This window comes from Manduca sexta, chromosome 10 (assembly GCF_014839805.1).
Source record: "Manduca sexta isolate Smith_Timp_Sample1 chromosome 10, JHU_Msex_v1.0, whole genome shotgun sequence".
Classification (NCBI taxonomy): domain Eukaryota; kingdom Metazoa; phylum Arthropoda; class Insecta; order Lepidoptera; family Sphingidae; genus Manduca; species Manduca sexta.
The window spans coordinates 6,002,151-6,025,494 of NC_051124.1; the positions used below are offsets into that span (position 1 = coordinate 6,002,151).

Sequence of the window (23,344 nt, forward strand, 5' to 3'; positions counted from 1 at the left end):
ATATTTAAAAAAAGCGTAAGTCTTTTTATTCGACAAGGGATAAATAAATTATATTAGTATAGGTATCAATTATATACGCTAAAAAGTAAAAAATACATTGTATACTAGATACTGGTTTTCTTACTATACTTAATCGTTTTATTAATTAAATAAAAAATAAAACAAGTCTTTTAAATAATAATAATACCTACTATGGCAAATGCTTCGATTTGTTAAGTTCTATTGAAACTTGTGGTAGGTTCATGTCATTGATTCCTATTAATTTGTGTTTTACATTCGATGCCAAACCCGCACATTCGGAATGTTAACCCCGTTTAATGAAAGTAAATAGTTATTTTAAGTTTTGACACTCATTCTTTCCACTTCTATTCTAGTGTGTATTATTAATATTATGTGAGGATTGTAATAATAAGTATGTACTTACTCCTGTATTTCCTTTTATTGCAATTACATTTTTTTAATATACTTAATAGTTAAAAAACAAATATTGTATACTTAAGGTTATAGCTTAAGGTCCATTTTTCATACATTTTGTTTCACCTTTAATCTGGGTAATTAAACAAGTATTGACAAGTAAAGAATTTAAATTCAGGTCTAGTTTGTGATTAGTTCTCGCAGTTGAAAGAAAAAAGTAAAAATAATTAATATGCATGGATATTTCGGCCTTTAAAATTTAATACGACGAAATTTTACTTGTTTAGTTACCCAGATTAAAGGTGAAACAAAATGTATGAAAAATGGACCTTAAGCTATAACCTTAATAACGTTCCTAATAATTGTTAATGAATTTTGCAAAACAATCTTCCGATCAGTACGATTTTCACAACTCAATCTTGATCCAGAGGTATGTTGGATTAAATAACTTAATATAAATACATTTCAATTTATTTTTCTATTATAAACACACTAAATAGCGTAGAATTTTGCCCTAAAGTTGGAACACTTTTTTAGATTGCAACACAAATGTCCCACAGCCATAAGTTAGAGTAAGAGGGAAATACTGTGTATTGAAAGAGATAGACTGCTTTCAGGGTAAGCTGGCCAGCGGACCCCGTATATCAACACATTCCGCACTTATGTAGACATTATATTTTCTAAACAAAATTACAATTTAACTCTATAATGCAGAAAGAAACATGGCTTTAGTTGTACCTCATATGGATTTAACTTAATTTTTCTCTTCATGATCAATGTATCTCTTTCGTGACCATGATTTAAAAAATAATAATCATATCGATTATATTATATTTTTTTTTTATTATTGATTCTCTCATATATATGTATTTTTTGCAATTAATATAACGAATTATACAAAAAAATGTGGTATGTTTCAATTATAGTTGCTGGGCACCCTACTCCACTTTGCGCGGCAGCGGTCAGAAGGCGGAGCTTATCGGCAAACTCGCGTCGAAGCTGGCTTCACTGTCAATTCGAGAGCTGCGAAGAGTACGCTCGCGTCTATTACGTGGTGTGTTTATAGTGAAGTGGATTTTGTGATGAGATTATCGAATGTCGTGAAGTGAAAGATAGTGTTGTTTTTACCAAGAAGTGCAATTAGTGTGTTTCAAACAATGGTTTTAGCTAACTTGGTGTGATTTATCAAAATGTGCAAAGCACAATTGTGCGCAGAATTGATTTTTGCCACGTAGTGACGCGAACGGGTAATGATTCCTAATGTGGAGCTCGAAGCAAGATGGTTAGAGAGACTCGGCATCTGTGGGTTGGAAATTTACCCGATAACATTCGTGAAGATCGAATAAGGGAGCACTTCAAACGGTAATTCCTTAACATTTTTACCTTTACTAACTATTTTTTTGCAGGAATTTAAACCGAAATGGAGCCACGAGTTTTTACCGGAAATGTTCGTTTTGAAAGTATATAGAAGCGTTTATGATATTTGTGATACTATTTATCTATAATAGTAACAAAGCAAAATACCTATTATTCTGATTCAAGCGAGCACTCACCTCATTTTGTCATTTTGGCAAAGGCGAGGTTTCAGTAGTAGCCTTTAATATTTGTATGTTTATCGTATCATTGATCTCAATAACACATTTCATGCATACGGACGGCATAAATACGTTTAAATGTCTTTAACATTTTACGACTCCACCCTAATCGAACGGTCGCATGCTACCAACAACGCAAAGCATGAAGGGTCGGCCGCTGATGTCGGTTTTTTGTTACACATTTACGTGTATAATAACTAAGGGCTCATGTGTGAGTCATAATAATGCGCAGATGTCTTGGGGTCACGAGTAACTACTTATTTTGTATTGTCAAGGGATGTATAATGTCGCTTTTAAATTGTCTGGAACAGTAAATAAAATAGCATATTTACCGTATTATTTGCGTAATGACCAACTCGTCCGCGATACTAACTCATTTACACACCTAATAAATATTTGTTTTCCTTATCTCAAAGCACATTAGTCTGCGGGACAGAACTTTGTAATATTCTACTGGAAATCCGTGGTTAACATGGCTACCAAAATAAATTTAGTTTATACTGTTTTTGTTTCCTACTCAGTAAAACCGTCCAATGCAGTCTTATAACAGTACAAAGTAAAAAAAAAAATAGTTTGAGGACTGTTGTAATAATATCTAAACAGTAAGTAAACAATGCAAAATGTAAATAAATGTAAGCAGTTGTATTTGGCGTGATTATGTTTTGGCATCCATAGGTGTGCGTATCTATGTCCAATAGAATTAGATATTATCTAAAAACAATTCGTTTTAATTCTACACATCTGATACCTATTTTAAATGTGAATTATAATTATTTCATATTCAATAATATTTTGATTCGTATGGCAATTTGTGTGCAAATATGAACTTCTATCTAATGATATAATAAAAACGATACCGGTATGATGATTATTTTATTATTATGTAATTTCTTTTAACTGGCTTTCGTTTAACATAACTTTTATTAACATTAACTGTTTATAATTGTGTGCTCACTTACTCGTTTTATTATAAATATTGTATATTGGCGTCATAAGTAAAACTATTCTGAATTAGCGAGTATAATTATTTTACGTTAAATTTAGATCATGAGAGTTGATAATCACAAAATCTAAAATTATTTTTGCCTATGGGTGATGAATGATTTGAAAAATTTACTCCAGATATTATACAAAGCGACTTTTTAGTATGTGTAGTCATTCATGGAAATTGGAAACACCCGACAGCTGACACAAAAGTTGTCAATGTTTAATTGTAAGCATAAAGATTTTTATTGTCTTAATATTATTCAATCCAAAAAAAAAAAAAATACGCCATTACATTCCCGAAGACTTAAGGTTGTAGTTATTAATATAAATTTAATACGACGAAATTTTAAAGGCCGAAATATCCATGCATATTAATTATTTTTACGTTTTTCTTTCAACTGCGAGAACTAATCACTAACTAGACGTGAATTTAAATTCTTTACTTGTCAATACTTGTTTAGTTACCCAGATTAAAGGTGAAACAAAATGTATGAAAAATGGACCTTAAGCTATAACCTTAATCGCTCCCCAATATAGAAACTCAGTTATTTGTTTACATTTGAAGTATCGAAGTGTTAATAAGGTTTAAAATAATCGAAGAAAAGTTATGTATTTGACTATGCTCAAGAAAACACAGGGCTAGGTTTGGGTTATAAACCCATACTACGATTAACAAATGGAAATGGAAAAAAAAACTGAACAAAAATTCTATTCGATTTAAAATTTTAATAACTTGCCCCATATTGTTTTTTTTTTTCTTTACAATAGCTATTCAGAAATAACACACCTAATAGTAACATCATTTGTATTGTCATATTTAGGTATAAGCAATAAAAAAATGAAGTATGTACCAGCAAAATAAAGTAAATAGGGTTGTTGCGCCAGTTAAAGACCACTTATTTCACTATTTTATACCGTAAAATCTCATATAATAAAATTGTAACAGGCCAATGTCTGTATTATACAGAAGTTGAAGAAAAACTAATATGTTGGGTCTTTATTAGTACACCAAGAGAAGCAAAAACAATTTTTCGAATTTTTGTCTGTCTGTATCTTTGTACACGCATCACGCGTAAACTACTGCATGCAGTAGTATGTGCGTGATGAGTTGATACGTGAATTGATGCAATTTTAGAAATCTAACTTAGAATATAGGACCTATTTAATCTCTGGAAAATATAACGCACGACTTTTTTTCCGTAAAAACCTTTTCAAGCGGCCAAAGCCGCGAGAAAAGCTGAATACTTTTTTTTATTTTTAATGTCTTAATTTTTTTTAATTACATCCAGTTAAATAATAATTAATATGAATATAGCATTATTTAATATATTTTATGAAATAAATAAAACCAAAGAATACGCATTAAGAATCGTGTGGTCGACTACTAACATATTTATTCAACATAACTTACTGAAGCAGCATATTTTAATTTCTTGTTTATTTTTTCCTAATAAATCTTGGTGGTTGCCAACTGCTGTTGATTCTTACTTTTGATCTTTACTTTGTAAACTATATCAGTTAGGGACCACTATTCATGAATGAGTAAAACATTTTATCAAGAAAACTTGTGTACGTTAACAGAACATTTGAATCTTTTCGGCTTTAAAGATATTCTATTTATCCAAATAGTATATTGTATAAACATGACCTAAATTGAATTGATAAGTAGGGAACAAGCAAAAAAAAAATCAAGATTTTGCGAGTCAAAATATGACCACATGGTTGCTTTCAACATATTAAGAATATTTGCATTTCAGTAGCCGACCACTACGTTTTAATTTAATATAAAGTAAATATTTAGTAAAAATTACTAAACAACTGAAATCAATAAAATATACATCATTAAAGTAACTACACTTCATACAAGACAAAATTTGCCATTGGATTACACTTTTTTTTTTTACATCTCATCATTCCTAAAGTAAATTATTTTGTTAACTTACGAAACTAACGAACATGACTGCAAAAAAGCTATAAGTTAAACATTTGGAATATTCTTATGGTTAAGTTATATTAATTTTGCATGATTCGTTTTCGCGTTTTAAGGGTTGTAAACGTGGATGAAACTCTTTTACCTACAATTACAATGGACCAAGGGGATAAAAGACCGAATTATTGTATCTCTCATCATCGAAATCCTTTCGTAGTTTTTGAGTTTATACAAATTCTCTTGAAATTATTTAAATGTAGTTGAAAGTTGCATAGAACACTTACACTACAAACCACAAAATCTTAAACACCAAGTGATACACCTGACATGCTCTTTTTTTATTTTTATAGTATGAATTCGCTTAGTAAATGGAGGGTTTTTGATGTATTCAGAACAGTCTGCCCACTTGGGCAGAGACTTATGCTTGGAGTTGTCAAGACCACATATACTTAGAAGTAAGTTTGTTAAAAAAATTTGTTATGGTACCTTTAAATTGCAGCGGCGATAGCCTAGTTGGTTGTGGAACGGACTGCCGAGACGAATGTCCGTAGGTTCAAATCCCAAGGGCACATACCTCTGACTTTTCTAAAAAAAACTTGTGTGTATTCTTTGTGAATTATCACTTGCTTTAACGGTGAAGAAAAACATCGTGAGGAAACGTGCATACCTGAGAAATTCTCTATTAGGAATTTTCAAGGGTGTGTGAAGTCTACCAACCCGCACTAGGCCAGCATGGTGGACTAAGGCCTATTCCCTCTCAGTAGTAGAGGAGGCCCGTGCCCAACAGTGGGACAGTATATAATACAGGGCTGATATTATTATATATTATTATTATACCTTTCAATTTCTATAAAATATTATGTTGTATGAGCAAAGTAACAGTATACATACTAATAATTTTTTTTTACTGCTTTAAGAGAATAGAAAGTTTCATATTTCGTGCAATGTTTTACCCTTGCGGCTCCGACTGCCTTATTGTTCTCATTTCATATACAGCGCGCAGTAAATGACCTCTAAACATAAATGAGCTTCTAATATTTCGAAGCGTTAAATATATTATTAACTCAATCGGTTTTTTGTCAAGCGGCTTAATGCATAGATTAAAATTCTTAAAAAATAATAGTTTGATATTACCTATATTACATAATATTTGTAACAGAGATAAAAAAAAATCACCAATTATATTCCTATGATCGGACTTTACTGGACACCGCCAGTGTCACGCATTTATGACTGTGAAGCTTTGTGAGTTTCAGAGAACGCTAATCTGCCTAAGGCTCACAACGAAATTTATCAAGTAGAAAAATAGGTCGTTATCTAGTATTATCAAGTATAAAAAGAGTTCGAAATATTAGTTGTCTACTTCTCTTCATAGCAAATAAGTGATATGATGCGGTGACCAAAGTGAGAAAAAAGAGAGCATACGAATAACGTCTAGCTCGAGTTCTCAAGGGGTTGAAATTATCAAGACAAATCTCACGGTATATGTACAACTTACAAAGGGAATTTGTCAGACAAATCATGTTATGTGTGCACAAGCTGGGATTTAAACTTGGAACTTCTTAATCCGCAATCATTATGCACGTGACTAGGCCACGGCCGCAACCTCGAGTATAGCAACTTGTTAATCAAAGTTATATTTACATTTATTAAGAAAAAGTAAAATTGAAAAAATAATTAATTTAGTAGTAAAATGATTAACGTACTATTATTTATTCTAGTTGGCCTACTTGTTTCTGTTTTACTGCACGGTAAAAGTGGAGTTACCGAGTATTAAAAGACGACTTATTTTGAATTTAGGACGAAACCTTATTCGTACATCATAGGTAAAGCTAAAGTATATTATAAAACATCAGTTGAAAAAAAATAAAAGTATACACAATGTATACAGTTTAGCAATGTCGCGCTCCTAAAGCATAGAATACGCGCGCGGGCGGGGATCGCTAGGTCATCGAACTTTCCACTACTAAAAATAACTGAAGTCAAAAATGATTTTATTTTATTGGATTGACAAATTGCTATGGAATGACGTGCTTTAAAATTGCTGATTGACGTTTGTATATTATTAAGAATGTTAGTATAAAAAAAAGTGACATTAAAATTATTTAAAAAAATATATATAAGTAGGGCACTCTTCTATTACGAAACGTCAAGCTTGTCCAGTAGATCGTATAGCTAGCCTATTGCTACTGAAGATCTAGGATATATTTAATTGTTTACCTGATTAGTTTCAAGTCGAAGTTCGAAGTCAAGAATTCACGTTAGCAGTTAGTTGATAAATTATTAGACGACACGTGTTCTATCCGAGATTTGTTTTGAATGTATGCGTGATTTAAAAATATTATAATTGGATCTTAGTGTTGTGCTATAAATAAATCCGTAAGAATTGCCACAACGTAAACTACGCTAAAATAAAAGATCTTATCTAGCGCCTTGAATTTGCTGCTATGTGTTGTGTAAGTAGTAAGCAGCTTGCCGCGCAACTACTGCGCGACTAATTTGATAGTGTCCTTATATTATATTAATAAAGAATGGTGTTTAAATATTTTTATCGGGTTACATATGTACCACAGTAGGTGTGTCAGCAATTATTACTTTTATCATAATATAAGTTCACATACATCTTTGTGAGACTGTTATGTTATACGCACATCATTTGACAGCAAGAAATTATTTAAACAGTTGGTAAATTGTGGCTGTATAAGTTATTATTCAGATTACCTACTTTTAGGTAGATGTAATAATATAATGCCCCAGACGCTATTAATGACGAAGTTGTCGGCGCAGTGGCTTACATAGTTGCTGATTACGATGTCACGAAAACACGTGGCTTCTTCATACATTACGTATACATATTTATGGTAAAACGTATGTAATTCATTTTACAAAAAAAGTAAGCTATACACTGGTTATGTTTATCTTGCACAGGTATAGTGTTAGTGTTAGATTTAAATATAACAAAGACCTAAAACTTATTAATAAAAATGAAAACTATGTAAAATAAATACACAATTATATTGATCGGCTTAAAAAAATTGTGGTAGCAATTTACTCTCGTGTTGTGAAAACCTCAAAGCTCTTGGATCTGATAGGGAATGGACCGGGAGGTCGGGCTCGGAATATGTATGTTATGACATATTCCAATCAAACTGCCTTATATTCGAAACTAGATGTTCGTCGAGATTCCAACCACAAAAAAAATCTTTCCTGGAATGAAACCCACTGCGTATTTTTTTAGGATAACATTTGTCTTTTCTTCCTGTTCAAAATTCTTCCGTAATTAATTTAATTGAAATAAGTTTAGCAGCGAAGTCATTAAAGCGCTTACAATTATTTATGGTACAAACATATAGGACACGTAATGTCCACATTATCGACAATTTGGCACTTATAAAAAAATCCCATTGTCATTATCTTATCGATAACATACAAGCCACTCAAAATATCGACAAGGTATGTGTCTGAACGCTAAGGTTCAAAAGATATTACACTACGATTTTCTACCCTAGGAATCAAATCACTATGTATTAGCACAATTTTCCTCAACGTATATTATGTAGCTATTGTTCGCATTTAAATCACGCTCAGTTGTGACGAATGCATTGCCATGTAAAGGAAATAAGATTAAGGGTTTACCTTATTTCTCCTTTCCTATATTCCTTATTATTTTGAGAGTTATCTCGTGAGAATAATATACATGTCCCCTTATTCATAAACGTTTTTTATCTATGAACGGAGTAAAGCTGTGATAACTACGTCCTTAGATAAAAAAGTCTATGAATAAGAGGGTTAGACTATCAATAAACACCGTATAAAGAATGCTTTTCAACGAGGACGCGTACATATTATGCAAAAAGAGATTAAAATATAAAGTTTGTAATTTATAATTAATTTGTAGACTTGGAAATGACCTGTCCACTTCAACCGACTGGAATTTCAAATTTGACGAAAATTTTAGTCTGTTCAAATATTTCTTTTTACAGGACAAGTACTGACATATGTATGATCAATGAAAAAGTACTAAAATACACAAAACGCCATAAATATAGCTTACTATACATTTGCATATGTAATCCATATATATAATCAGGTGTTTAATAATGATTTAAAAACGAAAATATCTAATTATAGCGACAGCTCGGTTTGCGTAATTAATAACAATAGCTTAAAGATTCATAAAGTCTGTCTGTTACCAATGGCGTGAAAACAATTCAGAATGCTTTGTGACTTGTGGGTTGAAACTTGCAACAGTTTCTTAATTTTATAAATTAATATTATGTATGTTGAAAAGGTATGCAATAAGTAGATTTTCATAATTTGTATTTAATGTATTCTCTATACATAGAATGAAATTCTTGTATTTCGTTAAAATCATTAGTTTCTCTACATATCGAAACTAAATTGTTTGTACCACGCGACAACACCGCACCGAGGCAGTTTGTCTTGGCTAAACTAAGCTGTGGCGAACGGCGAGAGGTCTGGCAACGTCGCACGCTCGCGCAACTAACGGAACGGCAACATCGCTTATTCGTATTTTGTATTCGTGTCGGACGGCGCGATACCCAGCATGCCTAATACGTATATTGTATACTCGTAGTTATTGGTATGATGATGGTCTTTGATGTATGTATTTGAACACGAAATGCGTGCACAATAGATATGCTGTGTTGCAAAATATATATCGTCGTTGTAGGTGGAGAACTAAATAACTCGGATTTTGGCCATTTTGGACTTTCATCACTTTTGTGTTGCCCAAAACATGGCGCATATTTTAGCCTAACAAGCATTTCATTATCTTATCCCGTTTCGAAATTATAGCTTTTTTTATGTTAAAAGTGGAGAAATAAATATATTCAAAAAATATATATTTTGTTGTAGAAAAAGTAAATTACACTATACAATGTCGTTTGAAGTTTTTAATCTAATTCAAAAGTAGACTGTCCCTTGTATCAACTGTTACGCACTAATTTCTTATCATGTTATTATGATAATATAAAAAGATAATAAAGGTATCATTTCATGTATTTGTGAATCAAAGAATATCTCAACAATAATTACCCAAGCGACTATAAGTAAATTTAATATAAATAATAGTATAAACGTGGATAAACATAAATATGTAAGTATTTCCAACGTATATTGTTTTAGAATCATAATGCGAATATTTTAAGAAGTTAGCCAAAAAATACGGGTATAAAGGATCTACGAAGTGCGCTTAGTCGCAGTCGGGTACGATCGATGTCTGCCCGCAGCCCCGTTACCATTGTAGGGGGTGAGGTGAGGTGTAGTGCGCATAACGCCATTGCGCCGACCGACCTGGAAGGCGGGTGTAGAGAGCTCTTGCACGACGCACGATAATAATAAAATTACGTTAACGTTCTTATTTTTGAACGTATTTAAGCTGTATAATATTATATGACAGTCGTATGAATAGGTGCCCTTTTTCTTAGCGTCCTTTTAATATTTACAATCTTAAGACATTTAGTGTTAATAGGAAGTTCCGAAGTGTCCGCAACCTCTCATGGCTAACGGTGCCACTCCTTAAAAACCTTCTGTCCATTTCTTGAATAGGCCAAGTCAATGGGTATAAGTAGTGTATCACTATCGTACAGAAAACCATCGTAAAATTATAGCTTGCTATTATGTTCCATGTGCTGTTTGATCAGCTGCACGCAAAAATCATGTTCTAATTGTATTTGTCATACAGTATTTGTTCAACAAATATGTCTTATCGCAAGAATACCCACTTTATGCTGAAGTACAGCATACTAGCTGGTCATGTAGATGAGAAAATATTGAATACTAGGCTTAATAATTTTTTCTTTTTTCGGAAATAAATTGACTATTTTATTATATAGGGTTCTGCAAACAATATATAATCGCCTCTGCGTAACATCGCCTCACATGGATACACTATAACTGTCATCAGCCGTACATGTTACGCCCAGGCGTCACAGTGTTTCTGCGTTTACTTTTCAGGAAATATTTTCACAATCTTTCGCACTTATAATATTAGTAAAAAAATAAGATGACAATCATTGCATTGTAATACATATATATTAATATATATAGTAATATTAAACAATAACTATCCCGTTAAAAATAAAATTTGACAATGTTTAATGAAAAAAAAAAGGTATTTAATATTTTTTTACTGATTTCTATTGCAAATGAAATTTAGTGGTTTTACAGCTTACGAAGCGGCCGCTGAAAGAATTTTCTGCTGATACTCAGTTCAGCTGCCGCCATCATAACAAAAACAACGCGTCTGTATAGCCCCACCCTAATGCATTAATAATGACTGCCGCAGTACAGAACTTAAGTTGGGGTAGCATTTAAAAAATCGAAATATACATCCAATGCCCTCGTAATGCTGCGATGTCTAATCTTTTACATTACAAGTGCATGGACCATTAACACATTCTTTTTCAAATAAATCCGTAAATTTTCAGATGTCTTTAAGTCAAGGTCTTATCCATTATGAAGGGAAATATTTTGCAATTATCAAGGCTACTTTTGGTGTTGGCATTAGCTAAGGGAGAGGCTTGACATTTTGTTTAGGTGAACTTTAAAATGTCGAGACTTCATTATATTGGTAGGTTATTCAGTAAGTTTGTTTTGAAAAAGGTCATGCGCGTTTCACGTAGAAATGTCGAGCGTTAGTTTTAAATATTCGTTCTATTTTTGTTTATAGTTATAGTTACATGGTTAAGAAAATAATGTTAGATAATATATTCGAAAATTGAAAATAGCCCATACCTACCTAAAACATATGTGTATGTACAATTTTATCGATATTACAGACGGGCTTTTGTAACATTATTATGCAATGCAAAAGTTGCTAGCTGGTGATGGCTCTACAGGGTAAGAGTGAGGGCACCTCCACCCCGCACTGTATGGCCCGACTCCACCCACGCCCCTCGCTCTATCGACCTGCGCAAGCAACCCGACACACCGCCGTCGCGGGCTAGGCGACCGACCCGACCGAATTCAACCCCTAACCCCACACTCCAGTCATTCACCAGCCCGTTTTATCCAGTTCTAATCTTAGATGCTATGTTACCGGCTGTACAATAAGGATTTAAAATTACGGACATTATTTTTATTTATACATGTCTGTTACTAATTTAGACTTTTGTTTTCATTAAATTCAATACAAAATATAAGTACTGATGTGACGTTGTTATCAACAATCATTTTATCTAACAAAACTACTGATCAATTTACAAAAAATACTATATACTTACATAATAAGCTAAAATATACATGTTCATAATATTACGCATTTCACCATGTTAGATACCACATACTAATGGTTTCAAGTGAATTTGTCACGCTAAACGTGGTCTAATACGTTTACGTATATTGAATTACGGGAATTTAAAGGGCAAAGCTGTTATTGCATAATAATTTAATCAATTCAATTGCATAAAAATCGAAATCTTGCTACGTGTTAATATTTTTTTTCGTTCATGTTAAAGGTACATATCTTACAAATTGTACTACGAATAATATCCAAAATATATATAAATAATGGTTTACTATTTTGCAATTTTAATGAGGTGCATAATAATGTTATATTGCATTGTGCACTTTTATTGAAAAGAGTTAAGAAGATCGCATGACTGTAGTAAATAACGGTAAGCCGGCCTCCTTACTGTAGACTGTCAGCGAACGGTACTATACGCAGCACAGATTCATTGCAAAGCAACTTCAAACATTTCAACAAGCAGATATCATTTAAAGTAAATATGTAAATGTAATATTATTATTCCCTTAACGGGATACAGAATCAGAATCAAGTAATAATGGATATTCATATTTAAAATACATAATAATATTGTTTTAAATATTTATTTCCACGAAGCGTCAATTATTCCATTTAATTGAGAGACGTAGGTGTTCGCAAAACCAGTTTATTCGGATAATCGAACTGTATACTTACTTTTATGTATGTTCCAATATACAAATAAAAACATATATTTAAAATATAAATCTCTTTAAAATATTAAGTAGGAAATTATAAAGAAACAAAATATATTATTTTATCAATATTTTACGTACAAACGTCGCTAATTTTGGTCTGTCGGAGCGAGCGTAGCTGTTTAGTTTAGCGGTCGTTTGGTAAATCGGTATATACGGAAATAAATACTCAGTGATGTAGATTTTTGAATATTAATTGTACTAAATGAGATTTATGAAATCATTTCAATTATTTGTTAGTCTCAAAACTGAAATAAGAACGCGTGTTTTTTGTTTTCTTTAGCGATGTTACTGTAGATACCTATTTTATTTTGATGAATTGAGAATTTAGTATAATAAAATATTAAATTAAAAGAAGAACTGTAAATATATTTTTATCCATGATAAACGACATCGACTTTACTATGATACCACCACGCCCATGTTTTCCGGTGCCAGCTGTGCCTACCTGTTAAAATTATTTGTTAAGTATCGAGTTTTTTTTTTAATATTGAAATTTAACAATAACAAAAAAAAAATATTATCCTTTATATCAAATTAAAACAATTAACAATGCAATGTTTATAATAATTTTGTTGGTACTTCAATTTACTTTATTTAACACCCTTCACGCTCAATGGATTGTTTAGGTAAGTCTCTGAAAATAAAGAAATTGTGCTCTAGTGCGCATCCCCATGAGGTGCGATTTAGAATTAACGCTATGATCTGGATTTTTTTAGACTATAAAATGGAAAGCATTCCTTAAAAAACAAGAAAACGCAACTTCAGCATGTAGCCGCTTGGTACTATTTTGTATTCTGTGATTAGTATGTTGTTCATAAAACTCTTCGCAGAGCTAATTAAAAAAAAAACGAATTAATTAAGCTTTCCACTATTACGCTTCCGCTGTGGTACGCACTATATTCATTTCAATGTAATCTTAGAATACGAAATCAGTCTTAATGTGAGATTTAGATGATTAATTCTGCGATTTTTTTTTCTGTTAATAGTTAACTAAAGTAGTTATTATAATACATAGGTAACAGATTACATAGATAAGGACTATTACTATTACCTCACCATTCCGTTTGATTCACATATTCTTAATCCTGACTGCCTATTCTAATCGACACTCGGTCCTAGCCTTTTCTTACTCCACATCCCACGCCCTCCTCAGTGTAAAGGGCCCGCTCCGCAGCGTGTCCTTCCCAACCAGCCTGTCGGCCCGCACTGGTTTATAATTTTTTTTTCTAATAATGTAAATATATAATCAGTTACAATAGTTAATGTAATGTGAACTTGTAAGAATGGAGGTACAATACCTACAGAAAAGATCTGTTTTATAATGTTGCAAGTATTTTTCCCCAGTTAACATATTGATAACTAAGGCAAATTTGATGACCTTGCATTATTAAATTATATTAGGCGATGATCGCCGCTTCGTCCGCATGAGAGGCCTATTCTGGTATAAAAAGTACCTTGTATATTTTTCCGGAATAAAAAGTTAGATACCTACTTATTATATGGTAGCTGAACTAAATCACTGTAGCGATGAAAGTACCGTCGGTATGCAAGCGTCATTCTATGTAGTTTTAAAAACCAAGATTTAAAAAAATAAAATGTACCCTATTTGCTCAACGATTATCTAGGATAGGGTCTGTCTACGTGCCAACTTTCATTCAAATCTATTCCGCGATTTTTGTGTTTATTTATAATAAACCCCAAAATTTTCACAAACTTGAATTTGTAATTTTATTAAGAAATAAAATTAAAAGGCTAACCATTTACGTATTTAGACGTCAATAGGCGCTCAATCTCATTATTTGACTAGTCATCAAATTTAGAAAGATATACATATTTCTGAAAAAATTAATAGTTTAGTATCTCCTATTATTTAATTGAATAATATGGTAAAATCGAAAGAAATACAATTGTAAAAACAATATAATATTGTTCATTAATTTTTTTATTTATTTTACTTTTCAAAGTGGAAGTTGGAAATATTTCCTACATAATCCTTTTTTTTAAATAAATCAGGTTTTTTTTTATCCATGTAATAAAGGTTCATCAAAGGGCAGAGGGTTGTCAATATATATTGTGCAATATTTTATTATTGATTGAAAAACATTTAGTAGGTATCAGTTAACGTGTAAATATAATCTAATGAAGACAAATTTAGCAGGTTCTAAAAAGGCTAGTTTCTAAACTAACGACTTTAAGTAGTTCTAAAATTATTAATCATATTAATTTGTTTAATATTTAAAAAAAAATAGTGTCAAATAATAGGTTAACAATGTTCCAAATATTTTTCAATCGTTTATATTTGAATTAATTTTTTAAATGGACTCTTTGTGGTCTCGTCGTGTAGTAAAGACTAGAAGCTAAAAGCATGTCTTTAAATAATTCATTATTACCAATTAAATCAATAAGTATATTTCTACAAATCTTGATAAATATTTGATCTCTCTTAACTATATTAGAAAAATTAATAAATAAATATTAAACATGCAAAACGTATAGCACTGCTCGGGAAATGACGTTACATACAAAAAGTCATACCTAATTTAACAAATATGCGTACCTACTAGTTTATCCTCATGGATGAAAATAGTCGTACAGTTGCAATTGCGTCATGGCACATTGACATTTAAATATAATTTACATTTAAATTAAAGTGTGTTTAACAGAAACTTTTGTATTTTTTCCTGTATTACATAAAATATTTACTCAGCAACATATAATAAAACAAGCTGAGGACACCAGAATTATCAAACATTTTAAAAATACAAAAAAACTGATTGTTTTATTCCGAAAACCTGTAAATACTTTATTAAAATTGAATAATTCTGACGTTATATATATATATCTACTCCGTATAATAAGCGTATGCAATATTTAGTTGTGAAAGGTTCAAATTTTTACACGGCCGACCATTTATTCAACATTGGACAGACTGAAGTAGCTATAGTTATTCAGAAAGTGGATGACGTCACCAAGCCGGTATCTCCGTTCCCCTCCCGCTCACCCTATCGCTCTGTTTGCCGCGGCAACACCGCCGGTGCGCGTCGCACCCCGCTCTGCGCCCCTCTGTCGGCCTTCCAATACCACCTCAAACACACTCACACATACATAGAGCTTGTCGAGTCGAGTTTCACGCGGAAACCGGGTACAGTGAGTGCCTGGCGGCGCGGCGCGGCCATGTTGTAAGAACGTAAAACTGGCAACGTCGCATCAGACATCGACCGATTTAATCACTCTTTGTGGCGTCGGTTATATCTCGAACTCACGTCAAATGTTTTTTTTTAATAAAAAATTCCTTACCTATTATTAATTTTTAACATAAATGATTTTTTAATATGATTCTTTCTTTTTGTTTTTATCATAATACCACTACATTTGTATATTTGCACACACAACTTAGTCGTTCTTGAAGTGTTAGTTACAACCGGTTCTCACAGAACATTTGTATATGGGAGCAATTTTTGCTTTGTTTGCATAAAAATAGGTTCATTAAATATTGTATTTTACGTCGCACTTGCTTAGTTTGTGTTCAAATAATCAAGAATGTAGTTTTTTTTCTTTTGTTAATGACGAGCAATTTTTCCAGAGCTTTATTATCAACTGATTGATCATAATATATAAATTTAAAGGATACTATCTAGTATAAAGAACTCTTAGAATACTTTCTGTTATCACCTTGGAAGTCAAGAAAAATGATTAAAAACATACACAACAGTCAAGACAACACATTACTGACAAGATAATATTATCTTACGCCAAATAAGAATAAGTAGTACATTTTCGATTGCCGCAACAATCTTTAAAACTGCGGAGAACGGCGCAGTCATAATATCGTGTCATATTATGACTTATGGCCCTTCATGCCAGGCAAAACTTTCAATAATATTTGTTAGTATTAAGATGGACTCCTAATTTATCGCCGATTTGAATAAACGATTCTTATATCTTTTTGCGATAAATCGCGAAAATGCACCTATCAGAATAAAGATATTTTTTGTGACCCGGGTGCAAATAACTTATTATAGCCAATTTTATATATTTCCGACGCTGTTTTCCTCGTTGTTTTTGGAGCAGAGTTTGTCAGCAATTTAAGTATCTTTTATTTAACGTTTTGTAAGAACAGTTACCAAGTCCGAGATGTGCCGCAGACCGCAACCGCAGGGCGCAAGCCGCAAACGACACTATTGGTTTCTATGAATTTCTATGAAAATTATTCCGATCTACGTGAAACAATTTTAATGCGGACCGTAGAACGCGCACCACGGTAGAATTTCACGTGTCAAAAAAGTTGTGAAATACTTATAAATTTTAATAATGTCGAAGAACTTCCACGGCATGTGCGATGGTTGCCATCCATCTCGGAATAGAAGTGCGGGCGACAATGCAGTCGATGCTGCACGCCGCAGTGCGACATGCGTTTGCGGTTGCGGCTTGTCTCGGACTTATCCTTTTGTTTTTTTATATTATTTAATAATGTCTAATATTGTAACTGAATATAAAAATGTTGTATTTCATGAGCGAATTTAGATTTTATATTTTTTTTTACAAAGAATAATTTTATAACAATAAACACCACGCTTTAAATTCAATGTGGCGATGTATTGATAATACACATAGTTACTAACATTGCGTACTTACAATGACTTCTAACCATGAATATCAATACTGCAATGTTTTTATTATGCTTACTGTTGATTGGCAGTAGAAACATAGAGCGATGGTTCATGGTACCGTGGCTGTCTGCATATTATGATGATTTTAGGTGTAAAGTCCAGAAAAACCGTTTATAAATAATATTTTCTAATAAGTATTAAGTATAAGAGCTAAAATAACACGGTTAATGTAAATACGCGAACATAATATATTTTTTTTTATATATAAACCTTTTTATCTTTACGACATACTATGTAGCGTAAGTTTATTTGGACCAAAAGTAAGTCGATATTATAGTTACATTTTCTTTAAATTATAAATAAAGAAGTCACTTCTTTTACCTATTGCTATTACTTATTTAAAACTAAGGTCAAAGTATGTACTCCAGGTAAGAAAAAAGAATTACACTTGTCCTTATTGATGAGTAATTAAAGCAAATTTATTTGTAGATAAGTGTTATATTATAGTAGTAAGATATTATTTGTATGGTTCAGCGTTGTATAGATAATAGAATGGGAGGCGAGAGTCGGAGCGGCAACAGCGCGTGTTTGTCTGCTGCCGCTAACTTGCTGATCAACACGGCAACTGCGCATTTTTTATTGTGGCTTCTCGCGCTCGCTCTCTCGCATTACGCCGACGCGCACCACTGCTCGTCCGGTTAGACGTGTTCGGATAGTTGTTTATTTTTTAAATAAGATACCTGTTCACGATTGTTGCCAAAAGTAGTTTCTAATTATTTTCTACGTAGTGTAGCCTTCTACACTGCCTGGTATCAAAGTATTCATGTATCTTAACTTCGAGAGGTGTAATGAGTGCCGAAACTTAATACTTTATTTGATTAAGCACCTACTATCGAGAAATAAAATAATATTTACAGGAAGTTGGAGTCGTTGAGGGATGGCAATTAGAAGTCGCGGCAAAAACGCGGATGGCAGATTCAGTCTGTCCGTGTACAGTAATTTTTGACCCCAGACGCAAACGCAGAATTGATATAGGTTTGACCTCCTTTTGCCCAACTTACCAGCCATCTCGTATCGTAATTCCTACGCGGATGGATCAATATTAAACATTTTTTTTTTAATTTTACGCTAGAGTAATGTTTAAATTAAAAACAATTTTAATTTAAACATTACTCTAGCGCCCTGATTATTTATTAAACGCCTAGCAACATCTCCCAAAGCGTTGCTATAATATACAATTAACATTAGAATATCTACGTCAATTACCTCTATTTGTTAATTATTACTGGTGACAGGTCTCTCAATTCTCATAATACGTGAGAGTCCGCCTGGGTAGGTACCACCGAAATTTCTATTTCTGCCGCCAAGCAGTAGTGTGTAGCCACGGTTGTGTACCGGTTTAAAAGACATTTTAGGTAATGTAACAACTACTGGACATAATAAGACTTAACATCTCATGTCTTAGGATGGCGAGCGCAGTGAAATAACCAAATAATACTTTGAAATGCAAGGTGTTGAATGGTGTTTCTACTGTTTATGAGCGGTGGTATCGGTTACCATCAGGCGAACGGCAACCTTGTCTCGCCATTCAAAGCAATAAAATAAATCCTTGTCCCAGGGATCAAAGCCGAGACCTCAGCCCTCCAGTCGTACCGTAATACACTGAGGCAGTCCTTCGTTTTTACTCCTACTTTTTAACGCAGAAACAGCTAAACATATTTAGGAAAAATTGAGCACATGAATAGACCATGTGCTGGATTAACACATAGGCTACTTTTTATTCGGAAAATTTACTCTCGTGGAAAAAATTAAAATTTAAAGTCAGATTTTCAAAATAAATGGAGTTATGGGTCATAAATAGCTACTGTGATTGAGGGTTTTTGTAATGTAGTGGGAAAGGCTATTTACACGGGTGAAACCGCCTGAAAACCTGGTTATAAATATATAAGTAGTACTTATAGTAATCAAGTTTAACAAGAGTATGAATTTTTTTTTACAAAATATTTTCAGTAAACGTTTAATTCAAAAGTCAATAAAACAGTTTACGAAAATAAAAAATATACGCTTCATGACTTTTCGCCAAGTAATATGTTAAAAATAGAGAACTAAAGAAGTCGTAGATTTTACCAAAGTGCATAAGAAGGGTCGTTTTATGTATAACAACACGATTTTGATGTGTCTCAATACAATATATAAATATGGTAGAATAGTTTTAAAGTAATCAAGAGTTTGCTAAATTTGTATGAGGAGAAATAAGGGATTCTTTGGTCTAACTTATAATTTATTATATTTAGCTTATTCAATAGTGCTAATCTTCACATGATTATTTAATCTCAGTGACTCGTTTTATCTAGTAGTAAATAGTATGTTGATAAAAAATCACACTTACATTAACTTCTTGTTTAAATTTTCTAAGTATCTGAAGAATTTGTTAATTAGGTACTCTTAGTCTAACATTCTTTGTGTGTATTTGTTGTTTTTGTACAGCCTGACTCCGTTATGCTGCCGGCGCAATTTTAATTTGTCTTTCATTCATCTTGTGTTAACGCATTTCTATTGCACTTCGTATTTGCTATTGTATATTTAAAAAATTATATTAAATCTTGCTAATCTTGTTGTATATGTATGTACCTTGAATGTGTGTTTGTGTGTACCTTCACAGCTTTTCCCGCATGGATGTAGAAAGTGATGACACATATTTGTAATCGCTATGTACCCATTGTTTCCTATACACAGGTTATTAACCAATTCCAGATAACCGCAGGTGTGATGTCTAATATAACCAAAAGTAAATCCCATCCAGTCTTACTTAAAATATTTCACTGTCATGCCACAGATTTTGAGCAAATATTTATTTGTTGTAAATTATAAAATAATATTGGACAATAATTATCGATAGAACCTTAAAATTGTTTTTAAGTACGTCAAAATTAACTTTCTTACTTGCCTTTGAGTTGAATTTTGTTACCATTGCATATTAGTTTTTATACCAAGCCCTTACTATTTGTTAACTTTCATTTCTTGTCTTTTTTTCCCCTAAAAGAATGACCCTCACATCTTCACGATCCCCTACCTTCTCGTCATTCCTACGCGATGGGTAAATAGTCTTATTCCTTTTTACAGCTATGGCCGAGTCCAGAATGTCAAATTATTGGGTCGAACAGAAAACGCTACCATTGGCGTGGGTAGTAGCGGGAACAGTGGCATTTGTGCCACAGTTGCATTCATGGACATCAAGTCTGCATCAAAGGCACATAATGCAGAGCATGTGCTGGACGAACGTACCCTTACCACCGAGTATTACGAGCCGGCTGCGATACCGTCGGCTGCGGGTGCGCCCTCGGCCGGCTCCTCACCTGCCGGTTCCGGTTACTCGGGCTCTTCGTCCTCCGTGAATTCCACTCCTGCCCCCGCCTCTGTATCGCGCTACCACATGACGTGAGTGCACCTTTTTCTTAATTTTTCGTATGTATCTGTTTTTTTCATATTCCAATTATTCAATATATATTGATATGCCTCAATACCAAAGCATGCCTCACATCTGCTCTAACCACTCTTAACACATTCATTTTGCTGGGCTTTTTTTTTCGATTACCTTTGTTTTATTTATGAAATGCATTCCTAGTATACTCCTACTCGAATTTATTTTCATTCAGTTCTTTTTTTGAATATGAAAAAAACAGATAAAACGCAACTGTCATGTGACTAAGTTTACTAAATCAGGTAGGATAATTGTTTTTCCAAGGAATCCTTTTACCAATGTGTTAGTTTGCTTCAATAACGGACAGCATAATCAAAATTAAGTGTAATTTGCCTATTGACAGGCAGATAGGAAGCATTTATTAGCCCCACTATTCATGCAACACGCTTGACAGCATAACGACGCTAGTGAGTAAACCGCTTCATTTATATATGGCCATATTTGACTTGGAGTAATTAATGCATGTAAACGTTATTCCACGCACAAGTTTCGGTGCCGCCGCCGCCATGTCAATGATTCACCGCTGACGTCTGGTACGGATTGCAGTGAACTCGGATTGCAGTGCGGAGTCCTTCGGATAAGTGACATAGTGCAGTGAGAAAAAAATGTGACAGTGTTCAGTTGTGTTACGGATCACGGAGTGCAGTGCTCTACAACTGAAAAATATTGTGAGAATACTTGAAGAAGCTTTACCAAGCTTTTGTGGCTGGCGGCGGCTCCTATTTATTTTATGTGCACTTTGTTATTAACTGTGTGTGTTTCTGTCTACTATACCTACCGATTTATTTTTCAAACAATTTGTTGATACCCTTAATGTACTAGTGCAATTTGTCTCACAAATTTTATACGCCATTTAAACTTGATATAAAGTATGCTAATAATTATCGTCGGTCTAATACGATTGATAACTTAAACATCGTGGCGTCATTTTTAAAGAACGTGACTTTCATTATTACATTTCTTTGTACGAACCTTAACATTAAATACGTATTGAAAAAGCAGTGATATAGGTATTATCGTTTAAAATGTATACAACATTATTATATATTCTACAATTTTGGCGCGGTATCGTATTGACGGGATGTTATCAACATAAATATTATGTAGTATAAATATATTTAAAATAGATATTTTAATATTGGTTTAGATTACAATATAAAATTTCATAAAACCCATAGCAAGCACTTTATTAGCATAGATATTTAGTTAAGATAAATAACACGAATTATGTACATGGCCAATGGCCATGATAGATTTACCTCGAACCTATTACAGGTTATTATAGAAAATGTAAAGAAATAACATTACGTTAATCAGCTTCTAAAGTGGATTATGATATAGAAGTAATCCCATGGACTTATTATGAATCTGTTCGAAATCGATATACGTCTGGGTCGGATTATAAAAAATCTAAGTATACTTATTACCCTGGTAAGTCTTGCTATCCAATTTAAATGTACACTGAGAACGCGATCGCAGCTTTGAGCTATTATTATTATATAAAATGTACATAACATTATGTATCGATATAAACAGCGATAAATTAGTTGGGAGTGAAACGGATTGGCGAAACAAACGTCCAAATGTTTTAATTAAAATCAAATTGCGGCACCTTTGACTTTTCTAAAATTATGTGTTTATTTTTTAGTGAGTTATCGCTTGCCTTAACGGTGAAGGTAAAGATCGTAAGAAAACTTACATTCATGAGAAGTTCTCCGTAAGAATTTCGAACGTATGTGAAGACAGCCAATGTGCGTGGTGGACTAAGACATAAATCTAATTAATAGGAGCGGACGCCTGTGCCCAATAGTGGGACTATATATCTATATAACACTACAGCGCTGATGTATATAAATGTAAACCATAAATAAAATTCCAATTCTGTGCGTAAATTTCTGTAATGTATTAATAAAAAACACTGCACTAAATATTAGTGTGGTTTGACCGATTTATTTTACTCATTTTAAAAAAAATACTGTACAACAAAAATAAAAAATGAGGTATCATGCATGTAACGTGGTCAGTCTCATTACTTTGGATAATGAAGGGTTACGTATTAAACTGTAGAGTCCGTCCCTATGTGACCCATCCGTTCGTATGTGACACCGCTTTATGATACGTCATTAAGAATCATTAAATACAAATGTCACATGCGACAGAAATTTCGATAATTGCCTTTATTTTCAATATCTAGTAGAGGCGTAAAAATCTGTTCTCACAGACGAAATAGTGGCCTTATATATAGTACTAGCTTTTGCCCGCGGCTCCGCCCGCGTTATTAAGTTTTTCAGGCTAAAGTTTTCCGTTATAAAAGTAGTAGTTTCCCGGGAGCCTATGTTCT

At 32.8% G+C, this 23,344-nt stretch overlaps 1 protein-coding gene across 1 annotated transcript in view; it reads left to right on the forward strand.

The window, feature by feature from the left end:
- Window positions 1-1,406: 1,406 nt before the first annotated feature.
- Window positions 1,407-23,344, forward strand: part of LOC115455794 (protein split ends) — a 90,821-nt gene continuing 68,883 nt past the window's right edge. Inside the window, exons 1-2 of the mRNA XM_037437283.1 lie at window positions 1,407-1,776; window positions 20,646-20,960. Of these exons, the coding sequence (XP_037293180.1) occupies window positions 1,694-1,776; window positions 20,646-20,960 (398 nt within the window). The 5' untranslated portion in view covers window positions 1,407-1,693. The remainder of the gene's footprint in view (window positions 1,777-20,645; window positions 20,961-23,344) is intronic.